This window comes from Schistocerca nitens, chromosome 2 (assembly GCF_023898315.1).
Source record: "Schistocerca nitens isolate TAMUIC-IGC-003100 chromosome 2, iqSchNite1.1, whole genome shotgun sequence".
NCBI classification, from domain to species: Eukaryota; Metazoa; Arthropoda; class Insecta; order Orthoptera; family Acrididae; genus Schistocerca; species Schistocerca nitens.
Genome location: NC_064615.1, coordinates 525,233,934 through 525,246,203, shown reverse-complemented (window position 1 = coordinate 525,246,203; position 12,270 = coordinate 525,233,934). Strand labels below are relative to the sequence as shown.

The following is a 12,270-nucleotide window of genomic DNA, read 5'->3' as shown; positions in this document are numbered from 1 at the left end:
GTGGTGGTTACTTACAAGGTGTTTCCATTATCAGGTGGAAGTAAGAAACTTTCTTTCAGTGCCCCTATGAACATTGTTTGATCTGTTATTTTCCTGAGGGTTACTATAACGAATTATAATTATCTAAATAAAACATTTTGTATTATGTAGCTGATGTATTTAAACTGTTAAGTGGTCTGTTTCAGTTTTCGTCAGCACAATGTGTCAGGTTTCTATATTTGTTTCCAGGCACCATGATAGATGGTGCAGTGGTTAAACAGGGAACTCATATTTGGGAGAAGGATTAGAATCACTAAACAGACATTTAGATTTAGAATTTCTATAGTTCCATGATTCTCTTGAGAGAAACACCACATGTCCGTAACACACTCTTGCTTCCTCTTAAATGTTTCTGTCGATTTCCAAGCACCATATTCCAGTTTATATATATATATATATATATATATATGCGCGCGCGTCGGGTATGCTGGCGAAAACTCAAGCAGTGAAACTATACATTTCTACCATTTACATCAATAGAGGGTGGAGCGCGGTCTCTGAGACGCGCTTTCAAAAATTCTGTGAGTTAATGATTCTTTGTTTCCCTTCATCAGTTGAAGAGTCACAGATTTCAGGTTAATCTTTTTTAAATTTTAGCCCTTTTCATTACTGGTACAGAAACTAAAGAATGACAATCTGGACTACCCGCTATGAAGAGGAATATTTATTTTCCAAATTGAACGTATGAAATATTGTCACTGCTGTTATTAGTTATTTTACTGTGTGGTTTGATTTCCAGAGGCACGGTTAGTAGTGGTCTAAAATAAGTACAGGAACTTAAACTAATGAGAAATGTCTGTTACGCGACATGCAGGCAATGATTTTAGCATACCAGCTGCGAAAGAATTGTCATTGAAGCTTCAGATTTACGAAATGAGGGTACAGTCAGATGAAATACAGACTTCGATCTATTCTGCCAACATAAACAGTTTATTTTTTGCAATGGTTTACAAGTTTCAAAGTATTTTATAAGATAATGAAGGAATACTGTCGGTAATAATTACACAAAATTACACCATAATTCAACATACGGCACCGCACGCACTTTCTTGAGCCCTGAATACAAATGCAGATACCGCATTCTTCTGTTCCGTAAAGGTGCAAGTTTCCTTTTCAGTGCCCATTATTGACAGCTTTTGGTGAGTGACGTTACGAAGATGACTTAACACCAGCTTTCTTTTTATGCAGCGCATTCCAGAAATCCATCCTCTCTTTGAACAAATTTTCCTTAATTGCAAGTCCATCGTTCGTTATCTCCAGGTGTTGGCAGTGGTCCGCACTCACCGCAGGCCAAGATACAGGGATAATCTCGTCGCCTCCTGGTGTTGGATTCCTGAAAACGATGAGAAATTGCACAATGTAATTACGAAATCACATCTTAATTACATACCAAAAACCGACTATGTACTGATTCACAGGAGAAAAAAGTTGATAATCAAACCAGAAAAAAATTCATCTACTCAATATCAGAAGTAAATAAGGAATAGCAGTAAGTGTAAGTAATTTACCCAGTCTTAGCGAAATTGGTCCAAAGTTTAGTCATTCTGGCGATGACCCTTCCCTCCACACTATTCGGTGGGCTGGGGTTGCGGAGTCCAAAACGAAACAGGTACGGGATATCATCAGCGTGAGCCGCTCCTGCACATAAAAATCCATTTGCTGTCACTGTCATTTCTTTAATATATCTGATTTCATATAGAAAGGTGGAACGCGATCAGTCAATGCCGCTAGACAGTATAATTCATGTGGAAACTCACCTAGTACAATAACCCCCTCTCAAGTGAATGCGTAACTATTTATTCACTAAGCTATTTATTTTTTACTGTTTATCTACCGAAGCACGGTATAACAAACAGGAATACTTCTGCGATTATTGAGATACAATGTATACTGGAATTTAACGTGATACTGTTTTTTGCCCTTGATTTCTGTCCTTGCTCTGTGAAAACCGACTACCTGAATTGAGGTAGACCCGGACTTAGGCGGGACAGGTGTACGATTTATACAGAAGAAAGGCTATTCACATACCACGTATAATTCCATTCAGCTGTGTTTATTATTTGCAGTCGATTTCGGATCATCATTGTCTTCCTCATCTTTCGCTTCAACACCGTTATTGTTTAGTGCACTTCAGTAACTACATCCTATTAATGCGTTTCGTAACTATGAGAGTTTTGAGTCTTATAGTTAAAATACCAGAGGCATATTTCTAATCCTGTGCTTTTTATACATCATAATACTATTGTAAGACATATTTCTGTTGTCTATCGTCAAACCACAATTTATGAAAGATATTTATATTTTATTAATAGGATTAAGCAGGAACAATTAATATTTATCACGTTGGAAATAATTGTGGTAGCAGGGAATATCTGCACCAAAGTATTGTTGATATAATTTTAAAAAAGGGCGGGAGAAACCTCGTACGGATACATTTTAAGAAAAGAGCGGGAAAGACCACGCATTGATACATTTTGTAACGGTAGCAGGGATTGTCTGCACCAGAAAGCACTTTATCGTTTGTAGGAAGTCAGTAGTAAGCGAGAAGTGAAGCTAGAGGATGAGAGTAGTAGTGTGCCTGCCAGCCACCAGCTATGATTTACACGAGATTATAAACGGATGTACAGAGACATCAACTAACTAGTATCCTAAGAGGAACTAATATTATTGAATTATTTTCTTTGCGAAACTCAAGACTACTGAAGGTATGTTTGCGCAATGCTAGTTGTAAGAATATTGTAAAAATTAAGTCCCATTTGAACGTTTGTAAAATCATTTCATTACCAACAGTAAATATTTGAAGCGTTTTCAGAACGGAATTAATTTTTGCCAGCATTATTGCATTATTGATTATAATCCATCCCGAAAACCATCAACGTAAAACTTTGCAAAATTTTATTGTTGTCAAGAAAAAATTTAACTATGAATTACGTAACTTCTGTCAAATTAATTAAAGAATACCGTGAGCTTTGCTATTAAAGAATAACGTCAGCTTTGGTAATAAATACAGCCACTTATTACGAAAGCCCACCAGCAGCTAATAGAATAAGTATATTCATGTCGCAGTTCGATGTAGCGGTCAGATTGCGATCCAGTAACAGTAAAAAAGGTAAACAGTTTTGGGTTATTGCAGATAACGACTGAGGGCCACGACGACGACACATTCTATGTTTCGTCGAAATAATCAGAAAATCACTTTTAATTAGCAGCAGTTAAATTTGTATGCGAAGATTGAGAAAGAGAATAAATTTCAAAGGGAAGATTTCATTTGTTATTATTAAGCAAGAGATAGAAATCCTAAGGGAAGGTTACGTAGGTTATTGTAAAATGGAAGGTTATCATTAACAAAGGAGGTATAGAGGAGACGGGAGGTTTCACTATTGACAAACACTATTCGACAGATCAGCTGCTTATAGGTAATCTGATAATTAATCGAACGAATTATTCTGTAACGTGGTGTTTTCACTCGATCACCTGTTTTTATTCCTCTCCGAGTTAGAAGCTTGTCTGCAAGATTTTGAATGGAAATGTGAAGCTATGTTGGACCTCTCCTCACTAAATGCAGACACGCCACACAGGGAAGAAGAATTACTCGGCTGGCTGCATCTACAATGACCTACTGTAGAATATCTTCCGAACACGAGCAGCCTTAGGGACGATTAGATTTTAACATCTAGTCAACAAAGACTTCATCAGAGAGGAAACATAAGGTCGGATTGCAGGAAGGGAAGAAAAAGGTTGTGCCCTGTGAGGTAACGGGCGAGTTGTGGCTCCCTGTAAATAATATATCTTCGAAGTTGGGGCGGCAGCACGGGCCGCCCGGCCAGCCGGGGCCCGGTAGCCAACACGTGGTGCCGAACGTTAGCCGGACGAGAGGGGCAACCCCAGCGCATGGTCCAGCCACGTGGCTGGGAATTCCGCTGTGACGAGGACTGTGCTTTGAGCCGATGAAGGAGATGTCTATGCCGGGAGCGCCAAAGATGGCAGACATTGTGGAACCATAATTGCAGACATTCCACAGTCCAAATGAATAGTAGCCAGATGAATCATGATACCTCAAAAAGAAACATGTACATTACCATTATTTGCACGACGATTCTGATGGTGTATTCAGAGTTCGATTATCTTTATTACTTTAAAGTTTAATATCTAACGAATTTCCAAAATCTGAACACTTCATCCCATGTTGTCGATCGCCGTTTCTTTAGAAGGCTATTAGTGTAAACCTAAATTGGTATGAATTATAGGCGTGTAACATGAATAGTACATGAGTTACTGCAGGTCAAAGTGGCCGATTACTACCGATCGCGTTCGGCCATAAGTACTCCACAGTTACACGAAAAACGGTACAGCATGCTTACAAATATATTTCTTCATCTGTGTCTCTGTTTATATCCGATATATAATATTCATGAAGAAACTTGTTAAATAAGTTCTGTGTTTTAAAAAGCACAGAGGCATTGGCCTACAGGCCTACCTTTTGCTCTATTCATTTGATATGTGTTTATTTAATTTGTTTATGTATCTAATAATGTGTGTTAGAGCGTGTTTATGGTCCAGCTGTAGGAATATTTATTTAATTTCAAGTTATTTAAAAGTAAATCCAGTGTTTCGAATGTGCTTCATTATGTTTGTGTGGATATGTTGGCTTGGAGACATGGAGGGAGCGCTCTAGGCAATGACAGAGCTCGTTAATAGTGAGACTGTATGGAACTGGGGGAGGAGAATCGTTTCGGCCACAGGGCACGGAGTGCCCACGACGGTACGGCACAGGACAGGGGACGGTACGGCGCGACGGACGCACAGTTGGCGGAAAGACTTGGAGAGTATGGAGCGGTTTGCGCGTGGTCGTGGCAGACAGAAATACTTTAGAGTGCCATCTTGTGCACTTGTGGGATTTCCGTGGCTTCCACAGTGAAGATGTAGTGTGCGTTTAGAAGTAAATATCTCGCGAGCTGTGTTGTTGTCATAACTAATTTCGTGCTGTAGGAATATTTTTCCCTGTTATTCAACTTATATTTATTTAATTGCAGGACCATCGACACCAAGAAGTGTTTTGCAGAAATAACCACATTCTCGGAAGTACTTCTACTATCGTACTCATCATCTAAAGTCATTAAGATAGTACCTACAGATTTTTTTAATTGCAATCTTTCATTTATAAATTTATATCTGACATTCATAATTGGCTGTTGCCGAGTGATAGAAACCTTCGACCATCCGATTCATGTGTGTATTATCGTATACTGTAGATTCAGCAGTATTTGGCCTGTAATGCGGCAACTACGTATCCCAGCCCCTAAACAAAGAAACCAGCCAAAACTTTTAATATTGCAACTCTTAGTCAGAGGGTACGTAGTTGAAGGCCACCCCACAACATCTCATTATTTTGGAAATCCCGCAGCCCTTTTCAGATACTTCATCCCTTCGTACGCCGTTTTGATTTAAGGAAATCACCGCAAATTATTATTCATTTCGTTGGAGGGGCGGCGGGATTTCTCATAAAAATGCTTGTTGTAGATGATTAGTTAGCTATGTGCCTGCTATGACTCAGATACTGTAGGTGGTCAATATACTGCCTAAACGAATCACGTTTGAGAACGTACTTTGAGGTTGCGTGTAAAAGAAACATTCCTCCGTCGAGAATATCGTTTTCTTTTGTATATAATGTGAATCACCCCCTCATCGACCTTAAAATGTCTGCTAACTGCCGAGTCGTACTGCGTCTGTCGTCGCGAATGACATCAGCTCGCTGCAACATGTCAGGTCCGATTGCCGTGGATGGCCTCCCCGACCGCTTCAAATCGTGGAGCTCCGCCTAACCGCCTTCTGTTGACCTCACCGTCCATGCCCAGCGACTGACTGTACTTCTGACGACAGTAGGTGCTGCAGAGACTTTGCACAAGCGTTTGTGAATATTCCCCACAGTTTCTTTCTCTGCAGTGAGAAATTCAATGAGAGCACGTTGCTTGTAATGTCAATTAGTTCCAGACATTTTGAAACTGTCCTACAGCTACACTGTCTATAGGAAGTTACGGAAACTTGGCGCGCTCACTCACGAAACTTGAAATAATACATACTTAAAGTATCGCATTCGTAGAATTTTTTTCGGCTGAGGAGAAAAATGAGGTGCATTACTGTCTGAACAACCCTCGTACTAAGCTCATAATGTATCAGGATATCCTACAGACAACACAACTGCGTTGATCGTTCAATTACGAGCTAGAAATAAAGCATATTTCGGACTTGCGAAGAGGTCAGATAAGGAGAGGTACTACGCCTGGGGAAGAATCTACGTGGAGCGCAATGTTCCGTCTCCTGATGTTAATGCATCGCTGCTGTAGACAGTACGCTCAGGAAGGGTATCACTGAATGAAGAGCTGCAGAAATAAACAAATATACTGTCTACAGCGAAAGAGGTGAAAGCATGGTGATGTGAGACACCATTACGGTGTATAGTAAATGTTCAAGTAGTTTTCTGCACAAAATAAAATCCAATAACTAACATCAACTTTTCAAGGGCTGTGTATCTCCATATCTAAATTAGTTAATTATCACGGTACAGATATTACTAGACGTAAATCGCTCGGAGGTGAAGTTTGGAACGATAATGCGAACCTGCATTTTCACGGTCAGAATTCGTCGAGAGATTATCTCCGAATTAACAAAGTTTAACATGCTAAACTGTTGGATCTATCACTCAGACTCGTCAAACAACATAGCACACATTTGTGTCGAACGATCTGCGTAGCGAGCAGATTTTAGAAATTTCAGTTGGAGCATATAACGACGAGAAATTTCCGCGAGATCGCCGCTGCGGAATGTATCTGTTGCCCTCCTGTGGTATTTAAAACGAAATATATTTTCCAGGTTTTGAGGAGAGTAAAAATAAAAGGAAATAAGGAACTAAGCTAAACCAACTAAATCCAATAACTAAAAAGCAAACAAAGAATATTTATTTATAATAACAAATAAGGAATATTTTAAATTAACTAACTTATAATAATATATTAAAATAATAAGTAAGAACTTTGGGAAGTAGGTTACGCACGGGGTCCTACGGTAAGGTGCAACAAGAGTGGCGTATTGTCAGAGGAGAGTACATGTTTCAGGTGTCCTGTAGCCAACAGTTCTGTTGTGGTACTAATAAGAGGTACATCATACTATGAGAGTGAAATGATCCGGGAACTAGAAACGTACACCAAAGATGAAATACGCCAACTAATACGATTCTTGCTAGCAAAAAGTCTAAATTGCGCACAGATTAAACGTGAAACTCTGGCAGTAAATCCCGACCAAACGTCACATCCGTCCGACGATCCGGAAATGGTGCAAATGATGTGCCCAAGATCGCAAAATCGTGGGTGGTGCTGATATGGAAGGCAAGAAAATCTTGCGCCACAATGTTTGCACATTTTCGGCAAATTGACAGAACAACTGGGGGAAAGATACTCCAATGAAGAGACCGTTAACACAGCCGTTTTCTAGTGGCTTGGTAACTACAATGAAAAATAGTGTAATGTATTATCTCGCTTTGAAGTGTACTCTAGCAATCAAAAAAGTTACTTAGCTTATCATAATAATGTCTGACACACACACACACACACCAGCCACACATAAGCCACACTTGCAGTTACGATGGCAACTGCGCTGTTTAACAGACGATAAAACAGTACTGCATGCTGAAATTATACCTCTGTATTTCGAGGCTCCGAATATCATCTTGAAAATGTTAAGCTTCGTTTCGACATCGAATAAATAGAAGTAGACGGGTTGCGCTGCAGGGACTGAAGCATGCAACCTGGTGACTTCCAGCGCTGTGTACACGAAATAGGAGTCTCCTCGTAACTGTAACACATGAAAACACATTGATCGCATTCTTTCGCGGGACTGAGGTCTGTAGTTTCTCACGGAACAAGGACATTCTTTAGTATACTAAGGAGTAGGTACTTACGCTGGTAAGCTGTCTGCAATAGCAGTACATATTTTCAATGTGTCTGTCCCAGCAACCCACTTTAGTGTAAACATTGCGTAAATTGACATGTGTGAACAATGCTCGAAGAACAAAAAAAAAAAGTTTCAAGAAGACGAACGTATCAGTAACTGATGCTGTGTGGTTAGTTCCCAAAAGGGTCGAACAATTTTGCATGGGGGCAAGCTATGTTGAGGTTTGTGCCTGCACACTTCTGTTAGGTATGCAATGCCTGTCAGGGGGACAAATTCTCAAACTGTTTGAAAGTAAATCTCATCAAAGCTAAAGTTATCTTTTTTCAGTCTTCAGCAGAATAATTTTTATACACAAATTGTAAGTAATAAATGAATTAATAACTTATTATTTTTCAATTTTATAACCTAATTCTTTTCGGTTGTTTCCATCGTTCATGTTTTAAATTTCTACTTTAACACATTTATTTAATGATACTTTTAACGAGACATTTATCTAGTCTATTTTTTCAGATATTGCTCACACGTAACAGTAAAGAACGTCTTTGAGACAGTGTTCATGCAAAACAAATGATTGTTTTATTTGTTAGTACTAATTACATATATAATAGTCGCATACTGGTTGTTTTGTTTATGTTAATAGCTGACTGCAGGAACAACATTTGTCCACGTTTTGGTTGTACTAAGTTAAGAATAGATGTCCCTATTCTGACGCTCCCTCTAGCTAACTAATGCAAGAAGAGCATCTTTTCCTTCAATCTTAATGGAAGAAATGAGATGCCAAAGTTATATCAGAGGAGAAACACCATGACTAGTTCTAATTCTGCAACCAACGTTGGTCAGTCCGTTGCCTGATATCTCTAAATTCCTGCGAATTTGCGATGTTAAACACCGTGATGGAATATTTGGATGTATATGTTGGTGGTGAAAGTTTAAAGAGGAAAAATGTGTAAGTAATGTTTAGCATCAACATTAAATCATAAAAAGGTCGCAAATTAAAGGTTTAGACTACATAAATTACAGTGGGAAGTTACTTTAAAATAAAAAAAAACATGGGTGAAGGCTGCAAGTAAGTAATGTCATGATAATAAAGGATATGTATAATTGAAGTTAATGATTTATTGTGTCAGTGAAGTATCTGTATGATTTTCTAGACGTCATCACCAATACTTTGAAAGAATTTTCGAAGACGAAGGAAATGAAATATTTTCACATTTCCATGGCGTGATATCAGAGAATGAACACTATTCTTATCTTCAAGGATTGTCTTCAGTAGGTAATATTTGTTGAAGGAGAGGAAGAGTACCAGAAGCAGCTAACAGCAAACCAAGGCACAACAACTTACAATATTTCATTACTTCTAGCAATTGCCGATCAGAGGTGTCCAAGAAACATTTCATATGTATCCTTGGCGTCACAATCCAAAGGGTCAGAAGGATAACCAATCTCTTTGCTTGTGAAAAGTCCCCTATTAATAAGAGGGGTAATATGCACCAGGAAATCTAATCTGCAATGCAGAAATAAGTAGGATTATCGATCACATGAATTCCTATCACGAAAAACTTACTCACTATGAAACGTTTAAATGGGCAACTGAATGTCAAACTAATGCGAGAGCAACTTCAAATACGGCATCCCCAAGCAAGTAATATGAAGTATGACTTTTGGATAAAAATATTCGAAGAACTGTTTACACTTACGCCACAAGTTAGGAAATATGTAACTTGTTAAGTGCTTAAAAATAAATTACGAAGATACTGAATGAAATACCAAGATCGTTCCTGATACAGTAATGATGGACCATAAATGCTGAGCTTCAAATTTTGCTGGAAAAGAAGTAGGTCAAAAAGAGGGTGATGTTGCAGGTATTGCCATAGATTTTATGTACTATCTGTCACTTCCTAGCATGCCGGTTCAAGATGCGTTCTACCTCTGGAAACTTAACGTTTGGGTTCAATATCCATTACCTCAAAACAGGACGTGCTACATTCTAAACATTGTAAATTTATGATGGCGTCGCAAAAATATAACTGATGAATTGTGTATTTCTTTACTGGACTTCACACAAAATTATTTGACATCGAACATCAAATTATTTCATATATTTTCAAATGGGTAACTCAGGGAACCATAAGAACTAATCTACGGTAAGATTCCTGTGGCAGTTGCGGTTTCTCAGCGTTTTGTCGCAATTACTTATTTCCTGGTTAGAGACCATTCGCTACTGCGATATGACAAGGACTTCATGGTCATTAAGAAGAAAATTTGAGCTGTTGATAGTATTCACAGGACATGCACTTTGTAGAACTTATTGCTACTGCTAGTACCTTACAAAACTACCAGGCTAAAGTTGTTTCAAATGAATATTACACAGTTCAAAAATGATGGCCAGAAAATTACAAATGCAGTGTCATGTCCTTAGAGTCAGTGAACAGGAAAGTATTCCCAAGAAATGAAAAACAATCTTTCACTGTATCAGAATTCATGGAATTTGAATACAAAAGTGAGTGTAGTGGAAATGTGACAGCAAACCGCACATTGGAGACCTAGTTAGGCATACATTTTCGTTTATTTATTGTTTTAAACACAAAAGTAACTCTACCAACTGCTGCATCATACGAAAACTGTGTCACTGAGCGGCAAGAAAACGGCTGACTCCAAGAAACTGGAGTCTTATATCCCTGAAGAGCGCATTTCCTTTTATGGAGCACTCTACATCTGACTTTTAGCGGACTATAAGCGCCTGAATGAATAAGAAGTATCGGGATAGGAGTATTTTACCAACCTTTCTATTTCATTGACTGTGTTCAGTAGTTAAAAGTTGGTGTTCAGAACCTGTATGTAAACTTACCAAGTTTAGGTATTGAGAAACAATAAAGCTGGAGTTCAGATCCTATTATGTAGCTTTACAATAACAGTTTGTGTGTTCAATTCAATAAATTTGAAGTAAACTATTGAGTAACACGACATTGCATTTGTGAAAAGCAATTGATTTCAGGAACAATACATGTCCACCAACATTAAGCGTTAAAATAATTGTATAATCACGACACTGAAAATAGTGTCTGGATATCATCAGAAACTGTATCCACTTTTCCCTCCACACGTCTCATAAAAATGTATTCGCTTGGCGCCGGCAGCGCTAATTCGAATTACTTGGCTTGTCGCCGGCAGTTTTGACATTATCGGGAGATTAAATTGTTAAGTTTTACTAATCTCATCGTTAGTTCTCATAAGTTCACTACCGTGTTACCCTACTTTCAGAAAATTCCAAAGAGATACATACGAAAATAAATACTAAATTTGTTTGTTTCATATACTTCATTTGCATTGTCTTTCGTACTTAGCATTTCTCTTTCGTATGATATGCAGAAAAAGTCTCCAAGATGTAACGCAACTCCACAAGACTTGCACATTAAGTTTGTTGTTCTTTTTTCGTTTTTGAAACATACATGGCAGTTCCTTCGTTTTAGTTTATTCGTTTCGGAATTAAGTATTAGCTGATGTTGCTTTATGTGACCGGAAAGTCTGACAACCGGATCATGATGAGATATACGCGATGTAGTGGCAACCCCGAAGTTTTGCTCAGAAGCAGGTACATGATCTTTCATCTAAGACACTTTCAATAAAAAATCGTTAAATGAGAGACTCTTGTGGTCTGTATCGAAATATTGCCATGTATGGAACGCATTAAATAATGCGCAATTAAAAAGGTACATGCAAACATTTTTTGACCATTTTATAGTTTTTCTGTTTCTAGGGTAATAGCTCAAATATAGGTCTGCCCGATCCACGCCTTTCATGTATGTGCTACAGTCTAATTCACTTTCAGGTTTTTTTTTATTGTGTAATTGGTTTTTCTTCATTTTCTTTGAATGTCAGTCAAGGTGGCATTATGTACTGTAGAGAACATTCGTATCGTTAGTTTTCGACGCTCTCCATACCTGTGCGAGAACTTCACCTTTCCGTTGATGACAAGCTTCAAACACATTGACTTTTGCGTGCTTTAATTTTTCCGGAAATCCTCTATTTTGCCGTATGGTTCCACAAACTCTAATTTTCTTTGAAAGTAACTTCTCTGCAAGTTCTACACTTTAATAGTTATCCATGTAGAGGTGATGCAGTTTCCATAAGAAGGTCTCAATAGTTCCATCACTATTTTTGCCCAGCGCCGGAATATATCTTGAACGAGGAAATGTATCCAGCACTCGAATCACACAGCATCCGAATAAGTGTGCCATATTTCGTAATTTTCAACGGATTGTAAACTTTAAAATTTAACCGTCC

General features: G+C 38.3%; 1 protein-coding gene across 3 annotated transcripts in view; it reads right to left on the bottom strand.

Moving 5' to 3' along the window:
• Positions 1-946: 946 nt before the first annotated feature.
• Positions 947-12,270, bottom strand: part of LOC126236510 (esterase E4-like) — a 90,977-nt gene continuing 79,653 nt past the window's right edge. Inside the window, exons 8-10 of one of the 3 annotated variants that reach the window (XM_049945872.1) lie at positions 7,734-7,887; positions 1,548-1,677; positions 947-1,372 (exon numbers count right to left, since the gene is read on the bottom strand). In XM_049945872.1, the coding sequence (XP_049801829.1) occupies positions 1,189-1,372; positions 1,548-1,677; positions 7,734-7,887 (468 nt within the window). In that variant the 3' untranslated portion in view covers positions 947-1,188. The remainder of the gene's footprint in view (positions 1,373-1,547; positions 1,678-7,733; positions 7,888-12,270) is intronic. The other 2 variants (XM_049945874.1, XM_049945875.1) reach the window with 2 other exon arrangements.